The following is a 23,208-nucleotide window of genomic DNA, read 5'->3' as shown; positions in this document are numbered from 1 at the left end:
CTGTGTGGAATAATCTCCTAAAATTTTATGTACATATCTTTGAAAACATTAACAATTTTGAACCAGTAAATTATATAATATGTTAAAATCACAAATATGCCAGGTGGCAGATTTAAGACAAAACAGACTACAAAACTTGATGTCCCTCTTGTTCTCGACTCCTGGTAGATCAACCTCCACCACGATGCTACCCCGCGGTTGCCCCCCGACGCCACCGCACCTCCAGTCGCGGTCAGCCCTCTCACCAAAGCTTGGACCAGATGCAGCACGGTTTCTCAGCTTTTTCTCCCGGATAGCACGCGAGTGTTCCGCGTTCGGCGTCGACTAACATCACCGTGCAGTCTCGCTTGACGCTCCTAAAGTATGGGTCTATGAAAGGCATCGGGAGCGAACAGCACGCGAATGGAATCGTTCCAAACCCCCAGCACAGCGAATCACCGCCGCAAACACAGTGCGTCGCGATGGGAAACGACCCACAAGGGACGCATTTCAGGCAGTAGCAACCGCTGACGTCTGACCTTTGCGCGGGGGGAAGGGCAGAAGCGTACGCCAGCGCTTCGGTTTGCGGCATCACGTCTCCCTTGGTGTTGCGGGACATCGCCTCAGCACCCGGCTTCTTGAATAAGATATCAACTTCACCGTCCTTCTGCGGTGTTTGATAATCGCTCATCTTCGCGTTTGAATAGTGATGAGGTTAGTTATTCTTTTTGTCGAAAAGGCACACGACAAAAAGAAGCAGGAGGGTGCCTTCAAACCAAAACTGTCTGGCGAGAAAAATGTTTCAAAAGGAATATATTTAGGTCGTACAAAGGCAGCACCAAGGCAGTACCCCTTTTTTTTAAGGCCAAAATATATTCCGGCACAGACAACTTCCAGACAACTTTAAGACAACTTCGAAGACATATCGTGATATGTCTTCACCATAATCGAGTAGTAGATACAAAAAGAGGAAATTCTAGAAATTATCCTTCATCGTTCTCAACTGCGCGAACACCTCCACGTCTCTCTTCTCCTCCATCCCTAAAAACTTTCTAATTTTCTCATCCCCGCTTCTACAAAACGGGTTTGTTTTCTTCTCCTCACCGACCGTCGTCGGGACCGTAGGCTCGTTCTTCTCTCGCAACGCCTTGCACTTCCTTTCCCGCTCCAACAAAGCCTCGTTCTGTCCATCTACGCTCTTTGCAAACTTAATGTTCGCTAAAGTATACTCGTGAGCGCAATACAATTTCGTCGTCTCCGGTAAACTCATAATCTTCGTGATGCTCGCAAACATCTGGGGATGCGTCCCTTCGAACACTCTTCCGCATCCCATCGCGAAAACGCAGTCGCCGACAAACGCCGAATTCGCCGACGGAGAGTAGTACGCGCAGTGCCCTAAAGTGTGACCGGGAACGTCCATCACGTGTAACTTCACGTCCCCGACGAACACGACGTCGTCTTGTTCTACTTTCCTATCGACGCCGGGAATCTTCTCCGCGCCGGGCGTTTTCGCCTTCTCACCTCTCGGACCGATTATTTGCACCTCGGGAAACTCTTTTTTCAGCTCTAAGTTCCCACCGGTATGGTCGCTGTGCCAGTGCGTGTTTAAGATGTGCGTCAATTGCCAGTTTCGTTTCTTCAATTCTCTCAAGATTGGTCCAACTTCCGGAGTGTCTATCACCGCGGTCGATTTCGTATTCGCGCAGTGCAACAGGAACACGTAGTTATCGGAAAGCGCCGGGAGTTGCACGATTTTTAACGGCGTTTGCGTTCCATCGCTTTCGATGGTTTTCGTCGTCGTTTCCATTTTGGATGATGATGATGATGACGATAGTGTTGCCAAACGTTTCTTCAGTGGTATCCTCCTCGCGTGGGTGTTTTGAAAAGACGGAAAAGAAGACGCCACCGCTCTCAGGAGGAGCATTAATACGAGCAGACAGAGAGAGAGAGTTTTATGCGGCTTTTCTGTGTCGCTTTTCGTATCTCTTTTCCTCTTCTTTTTTTCGCCCAAAACGGCACTTTTGTGATGAAGATGATGGACACGTAAAGACGAAGAAGAAAAAGAACACTGCTGCTCTGTTTTTGTCGTCTCTCGCGTCATGTCTTCCGGAGTGAGGACGCGAGGGCAGAAAAGACGGATGGGGGAGAGAGATGTGTGGGATTTGATCGTGAAGAACGACGATATTTGTTTCAAACACATTCTTCCGAGATTGAATGCGACTGATGTGAAATTCTTGTACGGAGTGAATACAGAGACGAGAAAGTTGATTAAGAGATCATCTCGTGCAAAAGATTTGAAGAAGAGTTTCAAAGTTGAAGAGATGTCATCGATATCGACTTTGGAGTTTGTGTGGGAGAATCGATCGTTGTGGCCGAGTGACTGGGACGATGAAAAATGGTTCTGCTCTCGAGTTGCTGAAACGAATAAACTCGAGTTGCTCAAGTGGGCGCGAGAGGAGAAAAAGTGTAAGTGGGATGAAGGGACGATTAATAGGGCCGCAGAAAAAGGTAATCTGGAAATGATAAAGTATTGCGTGGCAAAGAAGTGTCCTTTTAATAGGTGGGCGTGTGCAAATGCTGCCCGATACGGTCATCTCGAGTGCCTCAAATACTTACGCGAAGAAGTCAAAGCGCCTTGGGATGATCTTACTGCCAGTTGGGCGGCTTTAAAGGGTCATCTCCACATACTCGAATATCTTGTTGAGCGTAAGTATGATAAATATAGCGTATCGGCGTGTGAGCTTGCAGCCAGGAACGGCCACTTCGACTGTTTGAAGTACTTGCGCGAAACCGCCAAAGCGCCGTGGGACTCTCGCGCCGTACGCTACGCGCACGAGAACAACCAAACCGAATGTGTACAATACCTCCTCGACAAACGCTGTCCTCTCCCAATCGGTTGGCGATACGAAGATGGAGAGTTACACAGCTTGTAAACACAGGCACACACACACAAATTTTGTAATACACGCACCAAGAGATATACATACAAATGAAAATTTTCCAATCTTTCTATACAAACGTCGTCTTTCTCTCTCATTCGCGTGCGAATGTAATCGTACCTCGGGTACCGTAGTATTTCACGTGTTCTAATCTCTCTTTCTTTCTAAAAATCCTTTTCTTTACCGCTATATTCTTCATCGTTTACGTCCTCGTCGTCGTCGCTATCTAAATCATACTCTTGCTCGTCTTCGTACTCGTCGTCTTCTCGGAAAACATCGTTCTCGTCGTCCGCGTGCACGCCTTCCGAGTCGTAATCCAAATCCACCTCGTCGATATCTTCGTACTCGTCTAAGTCGGACGTTGGCCTCTTCTTCTTCTTAATCTTCTTCTCACCCCCATCCTCCCCATCTGCATCCTCCTCCTCTTCGTCGTCGTCTTCGTCGAACAAATCCATCGCCTTCTTCGTTTGCCGCAACTCCTCCGTCGTCTTCAACGCGTAATCGTCATCCTCGTCGTCCGGATCATCGCGGTCTCTCAAATCGTTTCGATCGAACGCGTCTTCTTCCTCTTCGTTTTCCTCCTCGTCCTCGTCCTCGTATTCCGCCAATATCTCTTCATCCGTCAACTCCGTGTGTTGTGCTTCGTCCTCTTCCTCCTCCAACACGTCTTCACCGCTCGCTAACCGTTTCGCGCGGCGTTTATCCGCCCGTCTCGCGCGAAGCTTTCCCACGCGCACTCGCACTTTCTCTCGCTTCTCGAGTAAGCGTTTTTCTGCGCGTTTGCGTTCTTTATCTTCGTATTCGTCGTCGTCTGCATCGTCGTCGTCGCGCTCCTCGAATCCTCCACCAACGTCCCAGGTTTCGAACTCCTCCAAGTCGTCGATGGGGAGACCCGAGCGGGAGAGGAGTTTACGAGTCCTTATTGTGGTCGTCGTCCTTATCCTCCCCGTATTTCTGCTGGCAACACCACCGACGACGTCATGTCCTTCTCCTCCTTCGTCGTCCTCGACGGCAAAACCAAAACTCGACGACGAACTCGAAACCATCGAGGAAAAGCAAAGAAGCGCGACGACGATACGAACGAAGCTCAGCATTGGTATGATACCGCCGTCACTAAAATTCGCCCGTGTATCTTTTCAAAGCCTTTTTGTTCGGTATCAGCGCTCGCCTCGCTTCATCCACGCGCGTGTTCGAATTATGCGGACAAAACGAAATGTCTGAGTCAGCAAAAGAAGGGGATTTCCCCCATAAAACGCCACATATCTATCGCGCGTGTCCACAAACAAATACGACACTTTCGAAGTCGCTAAAGAAGCCAAAGGAGAGCGGAGGAAGAGAGGGTTCATTCTTTCGTCTCAGCAGTATTCGAGCAGCAGTAGCAGCGGCAATATATCTTTCCAAAATTCATATCTCATGAGCAGTTTTGCAATCTTTCCCGGGAATGCGAGAGTTATGACTGCATCATCTGCGACGCAATCATCATCATCTGCGGGGGTATCCTCGAGAGGAGCGTTTCATCGTCTTGAGCATCGTCATCGTCATCGCGCGAAGAGGAGGAAAAGGAGAGTGTTTGCAAAAGCGGAAGAAGAATCGTTCTTCGAGAAGTTGAATCCATTCAAGAAGAAGGAGAATGCATTAACCACCACCGAACGAGAACAACAGATGAATATGAATAACAGAAAGAATAAAAAGAACGAACTGATTAACTCGACGCAGCGAGAACAACTCTTCGGGAAAGGTTTAATGGGGCGAGTAGCGACTGGTGTGATTAACAATCTCGCGGGTCAACTCGCTGAAGGGATGTCCGAGATGCGAACGAACGTAGAGGACGCGTACGAAATCGCGAGGAGTAAGTGCGAAAAGGACGGGAAGTTGAGAGAAGCTTTAGGCGGCGAGGACGTAATCGTTGGACCGGTTACGACGCAAATGAGCAACTCGATGAACGTCAACGGGAAAAGGACGGACGTGACGAGGATTGGGATGATCGCTTCGTCCTCGAGCGGTAACAAAGTAGCCTCGATCGCAGTCACCATGGAATCGGTCACGACCGGGAAGAAAAACGTCACCGTCGTCGCCACTTTAAGAAACGGAGAAAGTTTTGAAGTCGACGGCGTCGGGGGAGGAGGGGTTGGTCGAAACGTCGACGTCGTGATTGACGCAAACGGGACGAATACTAGAAACGACGACGACGAGGATTTCTTCGAAGGAGGGGAAATCATCGAGGCATCCTTCGACGACGCCTCCTCGTCATCATCCGGGAACGATAACGGAAACGACGAATAATAACAATACTATTAATTACGAATGCGAGTAGTTGTTAAGTTGAAAGTGTTCTTTCGTGCACAGCGTACATCTTACGTTGTTTTTCCTTCTCTTTACCACACAAAAATTCCCCTCATTTGGAAACAAAAAGACGCACACAATTATTATTATTTAATACACAATGCCTAAAGCGCGCAAATCGACGCGCGGTAACGCGAATACTTCCGACGCCATGGACGCCGAAGGCCACGAGGAGGTAAGTATTCTTTTTGTTTGCTTTTGTTTGCTTTCGTATTCTTTCTCGAGCTCTTTTGTTCACTTCTTTACGGCAACGAGTTGCCGATTCAATTCATCCAATTCATTCAATCTCGTGCTCTGTCTGACCTGAAACGTTTTATTATCTCTGATGCGATGTTGAAAACACACAACAGCTGGAAGCGACGATGACGGCCGAGGACGACGAGATCTTGAAAATGAAAGAAAAACTGGCGGAAATGGAACGCGAAGCGTCCTCGCTGCGAGAACAAGAGCAAGGGATCGACGGGAAAGCTTTGGACGAAGAAATGGCGAAACATCACCATTCCGACAATAACGGTCAAGGACAGGGTGGAAAACCGCAAAAAACGCCGGAAGAGTTGGAGAAGGAGAAAGCCGAGCGACAAGAGATTGACTCTCGGTCGGTGTTCGTCGGCCAAGTGGATTACGGCGCGGAACCTGGGATGCTGGCGGAACACTTTAAGAAGTGCGGGACGGTGAACCGGGTGACTATTTTAACCGATAAGTTTGAAAATCCAAAAGGGTTCGCGTACGTTGAGTTTTTGGAAAAGGACGCGGTGGATGCGGCGGTGTTGCTGGATGGGACCGGGTTGGAGGAGTTCCCGCAGAGGAAGTTGAAAGTGAGCGCGAAGAGAACGAACGTGCCGGGGATGAAGGCTGGCGGGAGAGGCCGGGGAAGAGGGGGAGGACGATTCGGTGGGTTTCCCGGCGGAATGATGATGGTTCCGATGATGATGCCATACGGAAGAGGGAGAGGCAGAGGTGGCAGAGGTGGCAGAGGTGGTGGGCGCGGAAGAGGTGGTGGTGGTGCTCCCGGATCGTCGCCGTATTAGCTTTATAATGAAGTGTACAAAGAAAAGAAGGTTTCGTAGTTTTTAATAAAGAGAACGTATCGTTCCATTCAATAATATTGGTGCTTAACTATATAAATTACCCACTAAACTACTATTAATTACTCGTAATATTCTTCACTGAGGCGGTGGAAACTGCTGCGGCGGCATGAACGGTTGGCCTTGTTGTAGATGTTGCTGCTGAAACTGTTGTTGTTGCTGCTGTTGCGCCATCATTTGCCAGTATTGCTGCTGCTGCATTTGTTGTTGTTGTTGCATTTGTTGCATCTGCTGCATTTGCAAATACTGATGCTGGTTTTGCATCGCCATGCTTTGCATGCTTTGTCCTCCTCCTCCTCCTCCTCCTCCATGTTGATATCCTTGATGCGGCGCGCCTTGCTGGAACACATGTTGCTGTGCGGAAGCTTGCTGATTACCTTTTGCAAACTTGAAATAAATCGGCTTGTTCGTCGGTAGATTCGGGTCTCTGTTGTCTAAGATGTAATTTTGGTCGAGCAAAGCGATCGTTCGCTCCGCTTCTTCGACCGTTCGAAAGGTGACAAAGCCACTGCCTTTGTGTTTTTTTGTATGGCGGTCGAATAAAATGTGCACGTCGGTTACCTCGCCCAACGCTTCAAACATAGGCGCGACGGCGTTTTTATCAAAACACGCGGGTATGCTCGAGACATAGAGTTTTTCAGACGGAGGTCCATAATGATGTACGTTTGGTGGGTCGAACTGACCCCGTCTCGGTAATTTTTTACCGTTCGAGTACACGGATCGGAGGTACCTGGCGATGACATCGGGCGTAGTCGGTTCCGAAGAAGACGGCGGTTCCACGACCATTCCAGGAGGCATGGCGTCTCGAGAGTCTGACCGTTTCATGTGATCGCCTTCTTGCTTCTTCGCAGGACTCTCCGTTGTTTTAACAACCGGAGTCAATAAAGCCTTGCCGCCTGGACTTTGTTGTTGTTGTTGTTGTTGTTGTTGCGGGTTGATTACTTTTTGCGCCATTTTCTCTAAACTCATTCTCGTCGTTTCGTCTACAATCGTAAAGTCCACCCTTAAAGGCGCGTGATATACCAACGAACCTGGTGGCTGTTTCTCGTTTAAGCTGTCAAAACACAGCTTCGCATCCTCCTCTTTCGCATACGTCGCCAAGAACGAAAAATGCTTCTCCTTTCTAAACGCTTTGAACGATTCAACCTCGCCGAACCGTTCCAGCCACGCCTTGACTAGCTCATCGCTCGCTAATTTCGACGACGCGCCTATCCAAATCTGTTTGGAACTTCTCGTCGTCTCGTCGCACTCCTCCTCGACAAACTTTCGTAAATCCAACTCCACTTCAGTCGCGTTCGACTTCAAGTCTTCCTCCCACGTCGCCCATCTAACTCGCACACCTTTTTCGCACCCGTCCATCACGTACGACCCATTTTCCAACGCAGCTAACGCGCTTTCGGCCGCTTCTTGCGTCTGAAACCTCACGACGCCATTCGAACCAGAGCTGAAAATCTCTCTTACGTCGCCGTACGTCTCAAAGACGCGTCTCACCAGCGCCTCGTCCGCATCCGCCGGAAAATTTTCGTAGCGAATCTCCACTCGTCTCGCGCGCAAACGCTCGTACGCGCCAATCTGCGTTAAATCTACTCGCGGCATCGACGACTTCGCGCTTTTCTCTCTTTTTGCGATCGTATCACCATTTTCCTCCTCCACCTTCGCCTTCTTTGTCTTCTTCGCCGCTCCTTCTTGTTCTTCGGTTGGTTGTGGTTTTGGCGAAAATTTTCCCAACGTGTCCCCCAATTCTGTATTCAATTCTTCTTCTTTCTCGGGAACGGCGGTTTTGTCCTCCTCCTCCTCCTTCTCCTTCTTCTCCTCCGATCGAGCTCGTTTCCTCGCGCCCACTTCTCCCCCCTTCTCTTCGTCTTTCTTCTTCTCCTCCAAAAGATGCGTTTCCAATCTTAACAACAAATCCGCTTTCAATCCGTCCACGGACAAACCTAACGAAACTAAAACGTTTCTCAGCTGCGCGACGGTGAGCTTCTTCCTCGCCGATTCCGTCTCCGGGACTTTCAGTGATGTTGGTTTCTTGCTCTTCTTCGGTGGCATCTTTTTACTGTTTATTGCGTGTTTACTCTCGAGTGAGTGTGTGATACCCGTTTGAAAAGTGTTTGGGGAAATGTGTTTGAGGGGCTACTTGTGAGGAAAATTGGGGGAATGAATGCGAGCGTTCTAAATACGCGCTGCTTGTTTATATAATGTCTAGACACGCGCTATTGTTATTTCTGCCACTAATCTCCTCGTGTCACTCCTTTTTGTTTTTCTTCTTCCGTTTCTTCTTTTGGTGGTGAATCGTCGTCGTCGTCTTTGTCGGTTTCGAGACGTTGAAGAAACTTTCGAAAGGCCCCGCCTTCGAAGAACTGTTCCGGGAGGAAAAATTCAACGTTGCAGTTTCGAGCGAAAGCGATATCGGCGTCGGAGTGGTCCTGCGGACGATTCGCCGCGTCGCCGACGTAGAATGTGCTCGTTATTTCGTTTCCTTCTAATTCCTCTACTTGTATTTTTTCTCTTCGCGAAAGCATCTCTCGCCACATGCCGACGTTTGGTTTGCGGTACCCTTTGACGTCTCTCTCGCCGGATTGCGTCGCCGCGTAAAAGTCAAACTTGGCCTCCCCGAGCTGTTTTTTGTCATCAATTAAAGGTAAGAAAAGAAACGACCACGATCAAAAGTCAGCGCGATGAAAGGAGTAAGAAACGAACAAAAAACGCTCGCGAAGAACGAAGCGAAGACCAAGAAGCGACAACACAAACGCACGTACCTCACCCGCGAAAATCTCAACCCGTTTCCGAATCTGTTCCGCTTTCTTCCCATCCACCGCGCTTTTCACCATCCCTTGATTCGAAAAAATCACAATCTTATACCCATTCTCGTGTAACAAATTCAACGCGGTTCTCACCGATTGGTCTCGAAACGTAAAGTCGTTCTCGTGCGTCATGAACGGTTTCTTGCCGGATTTCGTCTTTTGCAACGTTTCGTCGAGATCAAAACACGCGATTTTGCTCGCGTTTTTGTTCGGGCAGGAATGATCCACGCGGAGGAGTAACGAGGCGTGAAGTGCGTGCCATTTTACACACTTCTCGTTCGTCTTTTGCTTCTTCGTCGTCGTCTCGTCTTGGGACGACGAAGCCGTCGCGAATTTTCGAATCAGAAACCGCTCCATGATGATGATGTTCCTCTTACTCCTTCTTCTTCGGTTCGTTATGGATAATATCGATGATTTTGCCGCCGAAGCAGCGAAGCGCAAAGATGGTGACGTCGTCTTGCGCGTGTTTAAAGAGAGATCGCGAGAGTTAAAGTTGTTTGTTTGTTGTTGTTTATTGCGCGCGTATTACATTTGAGGAGATTTTCCAAAGATTCTCCATTATATCCACTCACATCTCTCGCATGAAAACGAGGAACTCCCGCCTTTTCTTTGTGCGATGATGGTGAAGAACAAACGAAGCAAACGTCAAACTCTCTTGCTAAGAGTTTTGTTCGTCCTTTTCGTGGCGGCGTTCGTCTCCGTGCTCCACGACGCGGTGCTCGATGTGATGCAAAAATCGTCCGATTTTGTCTCACTTTCCTTTGGCTTGGGAGGAGCAAAAGACGTGAACCCGAACAGGTTACCGCCTCTGTGCGAGACGAAAACGCTGAGCGTGTTACGCGAGGACCTGTTTAAAGCGAAACCTGGATGGCGGACGCAGTGTTCGGAGAAGTTTAAGAAGCAGATGCAAGTGTCGTCTCGATTTCATTACCAGAGACGGAGAGACGAGGAAGGAAGGGCGATAAAGAAGGTGAAGTTTGAGGAGGTGTTAGTCTCGCTTCCTCCGGTTGGGAAGTTGAAGGAGTTGGAGCAGTACGCGTACGAGGGGAAAGATTTCGGCGCGTTCGATGATACGGATAAAGCGGTAGGCCGGAAAGCGATTTCGATTTTGTTTAGCGGGCGCGACGGGTTCATCGACGAACAGTTGGCAAGGTTTCGGTATTGCCAGATTGTGGTCGTGACTGCGTCGTTTGGCGCGCAGGATACGTTGCACAGACCGATTGGTGCGGATCCGACTCGGTATAAGCAAGATGACGTGTGTTTTGTGGCGTTTGTGGATAAGCCGACGATTGAAAAGTTTGGGTACCAGAGCGGGTGTTTCGACGCTTGGAACGTGGTCGAGTATTCACACCCGGGGTTCCCGGACAGTCGAATGAAAGCGAGATTAGTGAAAGCGTTGTTGCCATTTCATTTTCCGGAGAGTAAAGTGACCGTGTGGATTGATTCAAAGCTAGAGTTGAGCGAAGACGCGACGGCGGTGGTTGATGTCTTGTTGAGAGCGAACACGCACCCGAAGATTACCAGGGTGAAGAGACACGAAAGGCCGTACGAGTTTGACGTGGCGGTGAGTGAGAATCATGTCAGGGAGGATGTGTTTGCGGAGGCGGATAAGTTGACGAAGATGTTTCACGGAGCGTTGAGCGTAAACGAGACGTACGATTCGGATCGAAGCCGATGGTTGAGTCAAACCGTGAAAAGGTATAAAGAGGAAGGGTTCCAAGGGAAAGGATTGCCGGATACGGGGTTGTTCATTCGAAGGACGAATGCGATTGGGTTCGAGTTAAGCGCCAGGTGGGCGCACGAAATCTTGCGCTCACCATTCGGAAGAGACCAGATTTCGTTTCCGTACGTCAAGTGGATCATGGAACAGAGAGGATTTGGCGATAGAATTAGAGTGTTTGAGAAGTGTTGGTACATAGCGGCGGTGAACGAAGTCGGACACGCGTCTCGATCCGGAACGGTTGTTCGACGACGATTGCTTTAGCATTCTTGTATATGTATTAGATACTGGTACTAGGTACCTACCAGGTAGTAGTTATTATTTTTACTATACATACTGGTATCACCCTTCTTTTTCTTCTTCACGTGTGACTAGAGAACGATACCGTTTCGGTCCAAGGCGATGGCCGGCGGCATAATCGGGAAGAACCTTGATATCCTCGCCTTTCTTGATGTGCCGAGTAGGGACGAGCGCTATGCATTTACCTAGATACGGGCTAAAATACGTGCGGCGTTTAACGTTTGCGTCTCTTGCATTCCGCACGATAGTTGCCTCGCACCCCAACGAGTGTTCTAACTTCCCATCGTATTCAAAAAAGTAGCCTCCGATGGCGACATTTCCCCCGTCGTTCGTCTTCCTTCCCTTCTTTTTCCCTCGACCGTTGCCATCGTCATCGTCATCTTCATCTGAGGAAGTTAAATCGTCCAAAACAGTGATTCTTTGCTCTGGAAACCACCTCACTTTACTCGCACCTTTATCGTGTCGAACGAGAGTACCCGTCACTAACGCCACAAACTCTACCGACTTTGTGTCTTTCCCGCTCCATCTCACGTCTTTCCTCGCCACCAACTTACCCTTCACCATCTCCACTATATCCCGCTCCCTCGGATCTCTCTTATCATCCTCAAATACGCATCCTCGAATAGCTGATTTTACCGGCGTGTTCTCTATGTATTCTTTCACACTCTCTCTGCTCAAGCCTTTCTCGAAATACTCCGCCGTATCCTTCAGCAACCTTCCTTCGACGAAAATCCCACGCAACGCCGGTCGATTCGATTCGTCCCAATACTCTAACACACTTTCTTTCGCTAAATTATTCGATTTACTCCTAGTGCTGCTACTCATTGGATACACGTACACGCAACAGCCGTGCATCTTTCCTTCTTTAAACCCTCCGAAAATTTCGCCGCCGTCCCGCGCGCGTTCGTAGCACAGTTTCCCTTCTCTTTTCTTCTCTCTGTAACTGCCGTGGTACACGACCACATTACCATCCTCTTCGTCGATTTCCACCCCGAACTGAATCTCTCCTCTTTTCCACGTTCCCGTTAGCTTCAACCCTTGTCCGTTGGAGAATTCATTCTCATTTCCATCGAACAAATCGTCCTTCCATTCGCCTTTAAACTTCGCGCAGGACGTTTTTGCGTTTTCCTCGAACGGGGAATCCCCTAAAATCAACTCCCCTTGTCCGTGTCGTTTTCCTTCTCGAAAGCGACCTTGATACAGCCCACCTTGGTCGTGGTACAGAACAGACCCGTGTCCGTGAGGTACGTTTGGGTTTTGCTTGGAATATTCGCCGACGTACGCGAACGCGAGTTCCCCGTTCATGCTCTTTGTAGAAATGGGGGGATTGAGTTTTATAGTGGAGTATTAAGAGGGAAGGAGTTTGAGTTCACAACATTTTACGCGAGACGCACATCTCTCTCTCTATCTCTCTCTCTCTCTCTTTTAAACTTGTTAAAAGTTTAATTCGTCGTAATTGCAAAGCGTGCACGTGTACACTTGTACATTTGTCTCTCGTTTTTCTTTCTTTGAGATTCTTTCCGTCTCACCGTCTTGCTCTCGCCGCTTTTAGTTTGGCCCCGTCATGTCTGGGTCATAATCTTCCGCGGCAGTGATGGTGCCGGTGATTGTTGTTATTTCAAAAGTACCGATGATTGGGGACGGTGCTTCGGCGGTAGCCTCTTCTTCTTCCGTCGTTGGCGGTACTTCTTGTTCTTCTTCTCCGTTTATTACTGGTTGCGGTTCGAGTTCTTCTTGGAGGAGCTTTCGACCGGGAGTCTCTTCGACGATCATCCCGATGTCTTCAATTGGAGCCGGCGCGGGTGCTTCGGCGATAGGTGCTTCTGTCGGCGGAACTGCGATAACTTCGTCCATTATGACGTCACCTTCTTCTTGAAGCAACTTTCTTACCGGCGGAATAACTTCTTCGTCGAGAATCTCTTCGTCGGTCGTGGCAGTCGGCGCCGGCGAAGGCGCCTCGCCTTCGTCCATGGCGCCGTCGCCGGTTGAAGGTAACGGATCCGGCATCCCAGTCATATCCGGCATCATACCCTCCATCATCTGGAGCAACTTTCTCCTCACCGGTGGTAAAATCTCCCCTTCTTCCGTCGTCGTCGCCGGCGCCGGCGCCGGCGCGAACATCTCGTCGTAGATGTCATAGATTTCTCCAAGAATTTCCTCACCACTCGGAACTGGACCGTTCCCGAGTTCTTGCAAAAGCGATCGACGGCGCTTCGCTGGAACCTCTCCTTCTCCTTCAACAACGATCGATTCTTCCTCCATCGTCATCATTGTAGGTGCTGGTGCCGGCGCTGGTGCCATTGCCATCGCGTACTCTTCTCCTATCAGATCTTGCTCTTCGAGAATATCTTCGCTTGGGAACGTTTCTTCTTCTTGGAGAAGTTTTCTTCCTTCAACTCCTTTTAAAAAACCAACCGAAAACAACATCGCCGTCGCGAGGACGAGAAGTGTCATCGCATTGAGCGATTTGCTTTGAGAAGACATCGTGGATGATGTCGCTGTTGATGAATGAATGTTGCTGTGTGATATGTGTTTGTTACTTTTGTGAAGTATTTTTTAGATACGAAAAAAATATCGAGACGAGTCGTCAAAAAATACGAGCATTCGAAAGAAGAAGAGAAAGAGGAATACAAACATGTCTGTGCTGTTTAAAGTGTTCACGTTAGAGCAGCGAGAGGTGTTCGAAAAGCACGTGTTACCTAAACTGTGGAAAAGAGAACGAGTCACGTTGAGGCGAGTGAATCGAGAGAGTCGAGTGGCGATGCAAACAGTTCTCTCGGCGAAAGACTATCAAATTCTTGCGTTTTCCTTGGATCACGTTCCGACGCATATAAACACAATCATACAACAAACCCGCAAGTTGGAGATGGTTCGCTACGCGCACGAGCATCTTCACTATTCGTTTTCAAAAGGAACCGCAAATGTAGCGGCAAGTATCCATTATAACAATGTCGACGATTGTGGGATTTTGAAATACGTCGTCGACAACGGGGCGCCTGTTACACTTAAAACTTTGCATATTTTAAATAGTTGTCGATTTGATGAAAAGATTGAGTGGGTCGCGTTGAAGAGGGAGAACGTGTTTATTAGAGATCATCACGTGTGCACGTATTGCGGACGACGATACGCGAGTGACGATTTGACCATCGACCATATCCTTCCGCGGTCGAAAGGCGGCGAAAGGTCGTGGACGAATTTAACGACCGCGTGCGCGACATGTAACAAACGCAAAGGCAATGAGTTGTTGAAGCAGGAAGAAATCCGTACGGCTTTGGGGTACCTCTTGATTAATGTCAAATTTTGAGATAAAAACGCCGATGTTCCTCGGATGCTTCGTCGAGAACAACTTCTCCACTCGAAGAACACTTGAACACTTCTGAATGAGAGACAAAATGAGCAGCTGCACAGTCAAAATTTACAAAAAGTCAAAACATTTCTCAAAACGCCATTCTGTTACCACCACACCTCTTTCATCACGGATACATACGCTCGTAAAATGCACGCGTACTTCGGTCACGACAACACGTAAGTGTTTCTTTGGTATTATTCTTACTCTTTCTCAGTTCCTTTTTACTTTTTCTCTCCTCTCTTTCGCCGCGAGAATATAAATGCATTTCCCGAAGCACTTCACTTTTTTAACGGGGAACTATCGCTTTGGTGTTATGAACACAGAACGGCAATATCGGCGAACGCGTTCGCCTCCGGCGGCGACCAAAACTGCGGCAACGTCATGACCGGTAGAAATACCTCGAGGGTTTTACAAGCGCCCGGTGGGACGCAAAGTTTCACGCTGGGGGAGGAAGAGGAGGAGGCGTATCTCGGAGGGGCGTCCAGATTAGCTGCCCAACCGTCTTTCCCAACTGTTTCGGGGAGACACAACGAAGAGGAAACGTCGAGCACGATCGACCCGTCCGCGCTAAAATCGATGACTTTACCAGACCTGAGAATACTTTGCCGATACAATAACATTCAGCCCGCCGGGTGTAAAGAGACGCTGGTGGAAAGATTGGAAGAGATGATCGCGCGCGGCGTGAGCGTACTGGCGGTCAAGACAAAGACCACCACGAGTAGTCTCGGACCGCCTTCCTCCTCGACGAAGAACAACACCAACACCGGGAATAGTACTACCACGCTTAATCGCGTGCCACTGAGCAACGAAAACAATAACAACAATAACTACGTGCGTTCGAATTCGCAAAACGTTGGGAACTTTTTAACCGGAAGGAACTCCTCCAGAGTGTTAGCGCCGCCCGGCGGCGCTTCGAGTGGCATTTTTTAGATTCTGTTTCGGTGTAAATATCTTCACAATTTACTCGCTCATTCAAGTTTGATTATACTCGCTTTATTTCGATGATGATGATGCGTTCTCTCGCGCACGTTTCGTCCTCCTCCTCCTCCTCCTCCTCGTCGTCGTCGTCCTTAAACTCGGTATCGTCCAGAGCGGCGTTCATGACGCGGCGCGAGAGGAGACCTCCTCCTCGCAACATCAAAAATGGATGCACCATCGAATCCATTCTTTCCCGAGACGAGGACGACGAGGAAACCACCACAACTGCGTTTAACCACCCGCGAAGAAGAAGAAGAGACCTAATGATGCTCACATCTTCTGCTTTCGTTTTCCCAACGAACGCGTTCAACGCGTGGGCGGCGGCTTTGGATGATGATGAAACGAAACATCAAAAGTTGATTACGAATCAAGTGTTCTTTGAATTTGCAATCGATGGGACAAAAATCGGCCGAGTCGTGGTTGGCGTGTACGGAAACGAATCAATAACCGCGCGAAGATTCCTGGCTCTGTCGAAAGGAATCCAAGGGCTTTCGTATCGACGAAAACCAATCATTGGGATCGAGGAGAACGAGGACGAAACGGTCGAGACGCCTTTGTGGATTACTTCGTCCGCGATTGCCAAGTTTGAAGCGCCCGGGACGGGCGAGGCGATTAATACCGTGCCGGGAGGATTGACGAATGAAGAGTTGTTGATGGATTTGGGTAAAATGAAACACGACCGGGCGAATTTGGTGAGCGTTCAGGTGAGAGACGATCCGAGAATGCCGAAACCAGAGCCGAAATCGAAGTTGGTGTCGAACAGAGGGAAGTTTGAGAGGGTGTATGAACCGTTGCCGCCGGAGCCAAACGGGACGAGCTTTTCGATCACGTACGCGCCTTCGGAGGATTTAGACGTGACGAATGTGGTAGTTGGGGAGGTTATTAGCGGGTTTGATGTTTTAGCGCAGATTGGTTCTTTGCCGACGGTGCCAGATAACAGCGATTCGCCGTTTTTCCAAGTTGCGAAGAGCATCGGAGATAAAAGAGCGTTGGTTTCCGAGAAAAGCTTTGGAAAACCGTTTGCGAAAGTGACCTTGTTGAATTGCGGGGAAGTGGCATCCACGAAATCTGGTGAAGAGGTAAAGAGCGAAGATGGCGCAGGCGAAGAGCAAAGCTCGCAGTAACTATCATCATCTAAGCACACGTTTGTATCTATATGTATGCGCTATTTATGAACTATGAACTAAATAAACTCGCAAACTTTACTAAAAGGCTCGAGGACGGTACCTTCCCCGCATTCTTCGTCGTTTCCGCGAGCGCATAAGCCAGAGACGCCGCTGAAACGTCTCCAAACGTGTCCATGGCGAGACGCGTGGCGGCTTTTAAAATACTCAGAGACGGTAATTCGAGTAATCTCGAATACGCACACAACAATTCACCACCGCTACTTGGCTGAAATCCATCGTCTTCAGACGCAATCGCTCGCGAAAGATACGCTCTCGTTCTTTGCTCTACCAAAATTTCCGTCGAACTTCGAATGGCGTTGATTAATTTGGCTGGAATCGCCATCGTCGCTAACGCGTCGTTGGAATCGTCTCCGATATCGCTCATGTTGCGCATAAGCGAGATAAACTTTGAAAACGACGTCGTTTTCGTGGTGTCTACTAAATTCGATTCGTTGGTGAAACATCGAGACTCTAGAAACGTCTGCAAGATTTTCACATCCGATGTAAACGCGGAAAATTTTCGAACGTCTGTTTCGCCAATCGCGCGGTTGTCATCACTAACATCCGAACAAGCTGCGGCGAGATGCTCGAGCGCACTGTACAAGTCCACATAACATGGCAACGCGTCTGGAATCTCACGTCTCGTGCACTCGCGTTGTGCAGCTTTAGAGAAGTTTACGCGATCAATCCAACTCTTATCAATCCTGCTCCGTTTGAAATCTGGAGGTAACAAAACTGAGGCGTTTGATAAGGCATCAAATCCAAACATTTCAGAGTGCGTTCGCGGGTTCAAATTTGAACCGCCGCCTTCGTTACGAATGAGTTCAATGTCGAGCGATGCGGAGCTATAGCCGTCACCGCCAACGGAAAGGAAAGCATCGATGATGGGTGGACGTAAAGACGCCGCGTTCACGTCGTCCGACGCATCGTTACTTTGGACCGCAATATCGCCCCGAAGACGTTGCATGACTGGTATTTCCAAGTTGACGATTCGATTCTTTATATCTTCTCCTATACAGAAAAAAAAACGTCTCGATGTCGGCCAGAGGTTCTTAGAAGTCACGCGGATTTCTCGAATGGATTTTGTATCGGGTGCCAAACACGGCGTCGTCGTTTTGATGGTTTTATATTTCCTTCTTTTTGCGTCGACGAGGACCTCAATTTCCACCGACGCAGACGTTTGTGCTTTCGATTCCACATCAACTGTCGTTAACAATCGTTCTCGACTCGCTAACACGTACAAATGTCGGAACGCTTGGCAATGGCACCGGTGGTCGTTGGTGTCGGTTGGAAATCTCGGATACATGGCGATTAAAAGATACGCAATGGCATCATTTTCGGTCGAAAACGTTCGAGCGGCGCCGCCGAGGAAGAGAAACCCGATGGCAGTTTGAATCGCCATGTGTGCACCATAAGACATTCCACTTTTATTTTTATCCTTTTCTTTGTTCGAGGATTGCGCTTGATTCGATTCGGGCGCTTCGAGTCTCGCGCGCAAGTGCCTGAGAAGACGCAACGTGGGGACGTCACCGGTTCCCGCCATGACTGTGGCGGCAGCCATCGCGCAGCATCCGACGCATTTTTCCAAAGTTGGTCTATCGACAACCGCTTTGCGTTCACCTGCATTCAAAGCCGCTTTCTTCCATTCTAGAAACTGTAAGCAGTAATGGCGCAAAGTATTCGCCGCCGTTTCGTCCGCTGTACCCGCGTACCGAAGACCCAAGGACAGACACGCGCCGGCGATGGCGTGGACGCGAGCCTGCGCTTCCGCTTCGCGGTCGGAACCTTCACGAAAACTTCTCGGTTGTTCGTCGTCATCGGTGTCGTCTCCTTCTACATCGTCTTCGCTCGAAGTATTATTAGTCTTTTTCACGATATCTTTTGTTTTTATGTACCCTCGATCCAAGTCCTTCGCGGACCGTTTCAAGAGATTCGGACAGTTCGACTCGACCCATTTCCTCGTCGGTCGTACGGAATCCCACAAAATGAGCGATTTGGCGACAACACGAAGTAAAACGAAATCAGGTTGCGTGTGATCTAACTCGTACCGCGTTGATGGGACGCACAAATGTTCCGCAGCGTCTTCGTCGTTCGTTTTCAAATACATCAACCCGAGCGCGAGCATCGCTCCAGGGGCGGAAAGGTCCACGTTGACCACGTTACCTTCAAGCACGTAACCGTTACTCATAGATCCGCCACCACCTGCGCCAGTACCACCCCCAGCTCTACCATTCATCATCATATCATCTTCCGTTTGATATTCACTTTCTTCGAAAGTAGCCATGACTGGGTCGTAATTGATGTACTTATCGTCGACGCGTTTGCTGCCGCCCGAGCTACCGTCGGAGTAATAAGTCGACGTTTTGCGAAGAGAAGGACCATTCGCACCTCCATAGTTACCAGAAAATCCTTTCGCGTGTGCAGAACCTCCAATAGCGTATCGTCGCAAACGCTCCTTAATCTTTAAATCGGCCAAACCGATGGCGTTGTCCCCCAACCCTAAAGTGGTCAATCCAAGCGCGAATCCTGCGGCGAGCGTGTAGCCTTCGCGGCCGAAATCGCCACGCTCACCAGACGGCTGCGCGCCAATTTCAGCCAAAAGAATCTCAACCATCATTCTATCCGCCGTACTTTCGTGTAAAATACCAACCGAAAGCAACGCGGCGGCTTGAACGAGCGCGGGAAGTTCGAGCTCCGGGAACGATAACGGATGTCGAGCTGGTAAGTGCAAAAAGCACACGCGTGCCGTGGCCGGGTCAGCGGTACCTCGATTTGCCGCAGCTATACCGATTAATGCCGCAACCGTCGTAGCTTCATGTTCTTGCGCTAAATATCTGTACAAGTCTGTCGCCGTCATTCTGGAGAGGTGGCCGTTCAAGCCGAGCGCCATGAGCGCGCCGGCGTGCGAATGACTCGCCTGCTTTGGTCGATTGAAAACAATCCAAGAACGAGTAACTTCACCATCATTGTTATTATTGTTGTTACGGTTGGATGTAGACTCTCCGTTTAGGTCGTTAATTTCATTGGCGGCTTTCAAAGCTAAACCACTGGCGACGCCGTTGTGAAAATCGGGCCAATCTGTGAAATCCGCCTTGGCTTTGGGATTCGCGTTCAAATCTAATCTTAAGACTGCGTTTCGTTGCGCCGGTAATGTTCCAGAGAAACACAATTTCGGAACTTTCAATGGTTCCGTAGGCTTTGGACGCAAAGTTCTCAGCGTCGCCGCACCTCTCCCGACCGGTGCTGCAGACGTTCGAGTGGCACGCGCCCACAACTTTGCCTGTTGCTGCGTCACAGCGTCTGGATCACTAGCCGCGTTCGGGTCATCTTCATTTACAGCCGATGTATTTTGTCCTTCTTGGTCGTCATCGTCACCATCTACATTTGATGCGTTCGGATTTCCCAAGTATATGGGCGCTGGACGTGCCGTGGCGAGTAGATTCCTCAACTCAACGATGCGCCTATCTTTGGGAAACCGAAGCGGACCGACAAACGCCTCGATGTGATCCATTCCGTCGTACGCATCGAAAGCGTCATCGGCGGATTTCAAACCGACGGCAGACGATGCGGAAGCTCGCGCAGACGCAATTTTCGTTCCAAAGTTATCGTCATCATCATCGTCATCGATACCGTCGCGGGACGATTCAATTTTCCTATTTGCGATGGCGTACATTTTATGTTTCGCCGCAGCGTCGCGCGTGGAAAGCTCCGCCATATCGTCTCTCCCGATGAGAAGATACGCCGAAGATGGCCAATTTCTAGGCGGATTTTCGCGACTTAGCCGCAATGCCGAACGAAAGCACAACTGTAAACCGGATGGTAAACGGGCTATTCTCGCGAGCGTAAAATTTCTCTGCGCGGCGAGATAGGCGAATCGGTTCGACGTCTCGAGATGCCTGAAAGCAAACTTCGATTCCATTCTGTAACGATCTCTGTCACTCCTCAAGTTGATGTTATCATCAAGGTCAGCGAATGCTCGCATTGGGGAAAGCTCGTGGCAGCATCGAAGGACATCGCTAGCCCAATCGCAAATGCTCGAGTTGCTCGACTCGATTCGATACATGTCATCGCAAACAACCCTACCGAGAACCTTCGGAAGGTACTCTTCTGTCAAGGTACCTTTCAAAGCCATTTCGCACGCTTTGATCACGTCAAAAATCTTGTGTTCATTAGTAACATGTTCTACATCCGTTGCAATCGGATTACCACACTCGAGCGAATGATACGCGAGTAAATTCCCATGCCCTAACCCTGACGCCAGCTCTCTAATTAGCGCGCCGAGTTTCACGAGCGTCGTCAAACGTTGTGTCGTATCGAGCTTTGCGCATTCATAGGCAACGTGCAAGGCTTCTAAAAACGCATTCGGATCACGCAATATGGACAACGATATCGTTGATGCCGATGTCACTTCTGCCGTCGTTTGCCTATTGCGCTCTAGTCTCGTAGTTTGTTTGTCCTTCACAGAACCGCCTCTATTCGAGTCAGTCGATTTTCTGTTTTCGAGCTTTCTCAAAAAGGCAAAAGAGTTCGCGTATTTCGAATGCATATCACTTTCTATAGTGAATTGCCAATTTGCATCGTCGTCTTCTAGAATTGACATCTCGTTCTTGTTGATATTTTCTTTTTCGTCTTGTAATGTTGTTGCCATTGCGTCATCTTTCTCCTCCTCTACCCCTACAAGGAACCCACACGACTCTTTCGCGACGGTGCAAAAACTCGCCCATTCCGCATCTGCTTGCAACGAACCCGCACAGTATTTCTCATAAAATCTAGATAAAATCAAGGACTTATCATCGCTTTCAACCATGGCATCAATAACGTTCCTTACCGCCGGGTCCGAAGGAGGGCCAGGGAGAATACATCTAAGCGTCCTTCTCTTCGCATCTTCCGAGACGTCGACGTTAACGAGATTACCTATCGATCCCCAAACTTTACCCGTGCACTTAACTATTGCCGATCGATTAACGCCCGCGTTTGCTTGGTCGTCGGTATCGATAGCCTGGCCTTCGTTCGAATGCAAAACTGCCAAACGACACACCAGAACGTCTTCGTTGTTGCTATCGCGATACAATTCAACGCAGTCGTCCTCACCGACGACGAGAATGTCTAAATACGGCGCTCTTGTCGACTGGACGCTCGTAATTGATGCACACGGTGTTCCCGAGAGCACCCAATTTTGTGTGGACCTTTCGTGACGACTGTTCTTTTTCTTCGCTTTGTTTATCGTCATTGGTGCCAAATCGATACTCGTGCGCATTTTTATCTCAGGGAAACAAAAATGCAAACGCCTGGACCCGCCCGCTCCCGTCGACTCTGCGAACTCTACTTCCATTCCTCTCGCTTTGATGAACTCAACGTTATCTTGCGTGTTCGTAGGTTCCGTCCAAGCTTCAAACAACGCCACGCACTTCTCTCTATAAATCAAATTCGTCGCTAAATTCGCTTCGATATCAATCGAAGACGGGTCCGAGACCGTTTCCGCTCGGAACACGCAAAATGTATTTGATGCAACATTTCTGCACACGATGAGCGCGTCATCCAAATCACTCCAAACAATTTCTACGCCAGATATATCTACTTCACTGTGATCGTTTCCATCACCGCCAATTCTTTTCAACTCGTGCGGCGCATCTGTCGGGTGCTCCACCAAAAACAACTTCCCGTCCTCTTCCCTCCTGAATATTAAACCAAACGCGCACGGCCACATCTCCCGACACCCCTCTGGTCTCGGCACGTCCAAAATATCTCCCGATAACGGATTATACACCAAAACGCCGTCTTCGTGCAACGCGCACAAACTCGCCGCGCCTCCCGCACCGCCGCTTCTCGAAAGCCCAAACCTACAAAACTGAACGTCTAAAACGTCGCTCGGAAGCGCCAGTTTCGCGCGAACCGTTCGCCCGTATTCCGACGACGACATCCAAACCAAAGTATTCGTCGTTCCTTCTTCCAACGCGACAATCTCATCGTGTTCGGCGTTATATGCTCTTTTCGCGCGCGCGTTCCTCCTCGCGGACAACCGACTGCCAGGAAAGAGCATAAAAATCTTCTTTGTATTCTTCTTCTCGTCTCGATTCTTCTTTTCCTCATCGGGTATTGAATAACACTCAAACGCGGGAAAAGGCTCCCCGTGGACGGCGCGAAACCCGCTCGGAACGTGTCCGTCCTCTCGTTTCATTCTTCCTCTCGCGCTTCTCGCATTCTTCTTCTTCGTATTCCTCGTCGTCGTCAAACCGTCGTCGTCGTCGTCGTTCGCGCACTTGTTTCCAAAAAAGTCGATGCTTAAACTTTGAAACTTCTCTCCGACGCCTCGCGTGGCCGTCGTTTGCGTGGTCGTGGACGTCGACAGCTCCTCTTTTTGCGAGAAGTCTTTCGGAGGTGACGAGAGCGTTGGTCGGTCCATGAGTGTGATTTCTACGTCTCTCTCTTTCTTGCTTTTATAAAACAAAGCGCGTGTGTGTTGTGAAGTGTTGAGAGAAAATTTGAATTTCTGTCTGTCTGTCCTTTACGAATAAATCACAGTTCCGCAGGTCTGTACCTGCTCTTGG

At 49.3% G+C, this 23,208-nt stretch overlaps 16 protein-coding genes across 16 annotated transcripts; 7 read left to right on the top strand and 9 right to left on the bottom strand.

The window, feature by feature from the left end:
* Positions 1 to 241: 241 nt before the first annotated feature.
* Positions 242 to 670, bottom strand: Bathy05g03020 (predicted protein; the record flags this gene model as incomplete). The annotated part of the gene is made up of 1 exon (XM_007513021.1): positions 242 to 670. One exon carries the CDS (start codon positions 668 to 670, stop codon positions 242 to 244), a length of 429 nt encoding a protein of 142 aa, XP_007513083.1.
* Positions 671 to 955: 285 nt separating this feature from the next.
* Positions 956 to 1,903, bottom strand: Bathy05g03010 (hydroxyacylglutathione hydrolase; the record flags this gene model as incomplete). The annotated part of the gene is made up of 1 exon (XM_007512836.1): positions 956 to 1,903. The coding sequence occupies one exon, from the start codon at positions 1,901 to 1,903 to the stop codon at positions 956 to 958; it is 948 nt and encodes a 315-aa protein (XP_007512898.1).
* Positions 1,904 to 2,078: 175 nt separating this feature from the next.
* Bathy05g03000 lies at positions 2,079 to 2,912 on the top strand (the record flags this gene model as incomplete). Its single annotated transcript, XM_007513187.1, has 1 exon — positions 2,079 to 2,912. The coding sequence occupies one exon, from the start codon at positions 2,079 to 2,081 to the stop codon at positions 2,910 to 2,912; it is 834 nt and encodes a 277-aa protein (XP_007513249.1).
* A 170-nt stretch (positions 2,913 to 3,082) lies between these two features.
* On the bottom strand, positions 3,083 to 3,964 carry Bathy05g02990 (unknown protein; the record flags this gene model as incomplete). The annotated part of the gene is made up of 1 exon (XM_007513077.1): positions 3,083 to 3,964. One exon carries the CDS (start codon positions 3,962 to 3,964, stop codon positions 3,083 to 3,085), a length of 882 nt encoding a protein of 293 aa, XP_007513139.1.
* Positions 3,965 to 4,331: 367 nt separating this feature from the next.
* On the top strand, positions 4,332 to 5,201 carry Bathy05g02980 (predicted protein; the record flags this gene model as incomplete). The annotated part of the gene is made up of 1 exon (XM_007512888.1): positions 4,332 to 5,201. One exon carries the CDS (start codon positions 4,332 to 4,334, stop codon positions 5,199 to 5,201), a length of 870 nt encoding a protein of 289 aa, XP_007512950.1.
* Positions 5,202 to 5,623: 422 nt separating this feature from the next.
* Positions 5,624 to 6,289, top strand: Bathy05g02970 (predicted protein; the record flags this gene model as incomplete). Its single annotated transcript, XM_007512934.1, has 1 exon — positions 5,624 to 6,289. One exon carries the CDS (start codon positions 5,624 to 5,626, stop codon positions 6,287 to 6,289), a length of 666 nt encoding a protein of 221 aa, XP_007512996.1.
* Positions 6,290 to 6,424: 135 nt separating this feature from the next.
* Positions 6,425 to 8,392, bottom strand: Bathy05g02960 (the record flags this gene model as incomplete). Its single annotated transcript, XM_007513234.1, has 1 exon — positions 6,425 to 8,392. The coding sequence occupies one exon, from the start codon at positions 8,390 to 8,392 to the stop codon at positions 6,425 to 6,427; it is 1,968 nt and encodes a 655-aa protein (XP_007513296.1).
* Positions 8,393 to 8,574: 182 nt separating this feature from the next.
* Positions 8,575 to 8,877, bottom strand: Bathy05g02950 (predicted protein; the record flags this gene model as incomplete). Its single annotated transcript, XM_007513257.1, has 1 exon — positions 8,575 to 8,877. The coding sequence occupies one exon, from the start codon at positions 8,875 to 8,877 to the stop codon at positions 8,575 to 8,577; it is 303 nt and encodes a 100-aa protein (XP_007513319.1).
* Positions 8,878 to 9,006: 129 nt separating this feature from the next.
* Positions 9,007 to 9,504, bottom strand: Bathy05g02940 (predicted protein; the record flags this gene model as incomplete). Its single annotated transcript, XM_007513263.1, has 1 exon — positions 9,007 to 9,504. One exon carries the CDS (start codon positions 9,502 to 9,504, stop codon positions 9,007 to 9,009), a length of 498 nt encoding a protein of 165 aa, XP_007513325.1.
* Positions 9,505 to 9,766: 262 nt separating this feature from the next.
* On the top strand, positions 9,767 to 11,131 carry Bathy05g02930 (predicted protein; the record flags this gene model as incomplete). Its single annotated transcript, XM_007512878.1, has 1 exon — positions 9,767 to 11,131. The coding sequence occupies one exon, from the start codon at positions 9,767 to 9,769 to the stop codon at positions 11,129 to 11,131; it is 1,365 nt and encodes a 454-aa protein (XP_007512940.1).
* A 78-nt stretch (positions 11,132 to 11,209) lies between these two features.
* Bathy05g02920 (unknown protein) lies at positions 11,210 to 12,472 on the bottom strand (the record flags this gene model as incomplete). The annotated part of the gene is made up of 1 exon (XM_007512893.1): positions 11,210 to 12,472. The coding sequence occupies one exon, from the start codon at positions 12,470 to 12,472 to the stop codon at positions 11,210 to 11,212; it is 1,263 nt and encodes a 420-aa protein (XP_007512955.1).
* Positions 12,473 to 12,715: 243 nt separating this feature from the next.
* On the bottom strand, positions 12,716 to 13,651 carry Bathy05g02910 (unknown protein; the record flags this gene model as incomplete). Its single annotated transcript, XM_007513009.1, has 1 exon — positions 12,716 to 13,651. One exon carries the CDS (start codon positions 13,649 to 13,651, stop codon positions 12,716 to 12,718), a length of 936 nt encoding a protein of 311 aa, XP_007513071.1.
* Positions 13,652 to 13,802: 151 nt separating this feature from the next.
* On the top strand, positions 13,803 to 14,471 carry Bathy05g02900 (HNH endonuclease; the record flags this gene model as incomplete). Its single annotated transcript, XM_007512886.1, has 1 exon — positions 13,803 to 14,471. One exon carries the CDS (start codon positions 13,803 to 13,805, stop codon positions 14,469 to 14,471), a length of 669 nt encoding a protein of 222 aa, XP_007512948.1.
* Positions 14,472 to 14,897: 426 nt separating this feature from the next.
* Positions 14,898 to 15,446, top strand: Bathy05g02890 (unknown protein; the record flags this gene model as incomplete). The annotated part of the gene is made up of 1 exon (XM_007513079.1): positions 14,898 to 15,446. The coding sequence occupies one exon, from the start codon at positions 14,898 to 14,900 to the stop codon at positions 15,444 to 15,446; it is 549 nt and encodes a 182-aa protein (XP_007513141.1).
* A 170-nt stretch (positions 15,447 to 15,616) lies between these two features.
* On the top strand, positions 15,617 to 16,618 carry Bathy05g02880 (predicted protein; the record flags this gene model as incomplete). The annotated part of the gene is made up of 1 exon (XM_007513044.1): positions 15,617 to 16,618. The coding sequence occupies one exon, from the start codon at positions 15,617 to 15,619 to the stop codon at positions 16,616 to 16,618; it is 1,002 nt and encodes a 333-aa protein (XP_007513106.1).
* Positions 16,619 to 16,670: 52 nt separating this feature from the next.
* Positions 16,671 to 23,063, bottom strand: Bathy05g02870 (predicted protein; the record flags this gene model as incomplete). Its single annotated transcript, XM_007513175.1, has 1 exon — positions 16,671 to 23,063. The coding sequence occupies one exon, from the start codon at positions 23,061 to 23,063 to the stop codon at positions 16,671 to 16,673; it is 6,393 nt and encodes a 2,130-aa protein (XP_007513237.1).
* Between the last annotated feature and the right edge of the window lie 145 nt (positions 23,064 to 23,208).

Source organism: Bathycoccus prasinos, assembly GCF_002220235.1.
Source record: "Bathycoccus prasinos genomic : chromosome_5".
In the NCBI taxonomy this organism is placed as follows: domain Eukaryota; kingdom Viridiplantae; phylum Chlorophyta; class Mamiellophyceae; order Mamiellales; family Bathycoccaceae; genus Bathycoccus; species Bathycoccus prasinos.
Note: the sequence above shows the minus strand (reverse complement) of the source record. Positions and strands in the feature narration are given on the sequence as shown.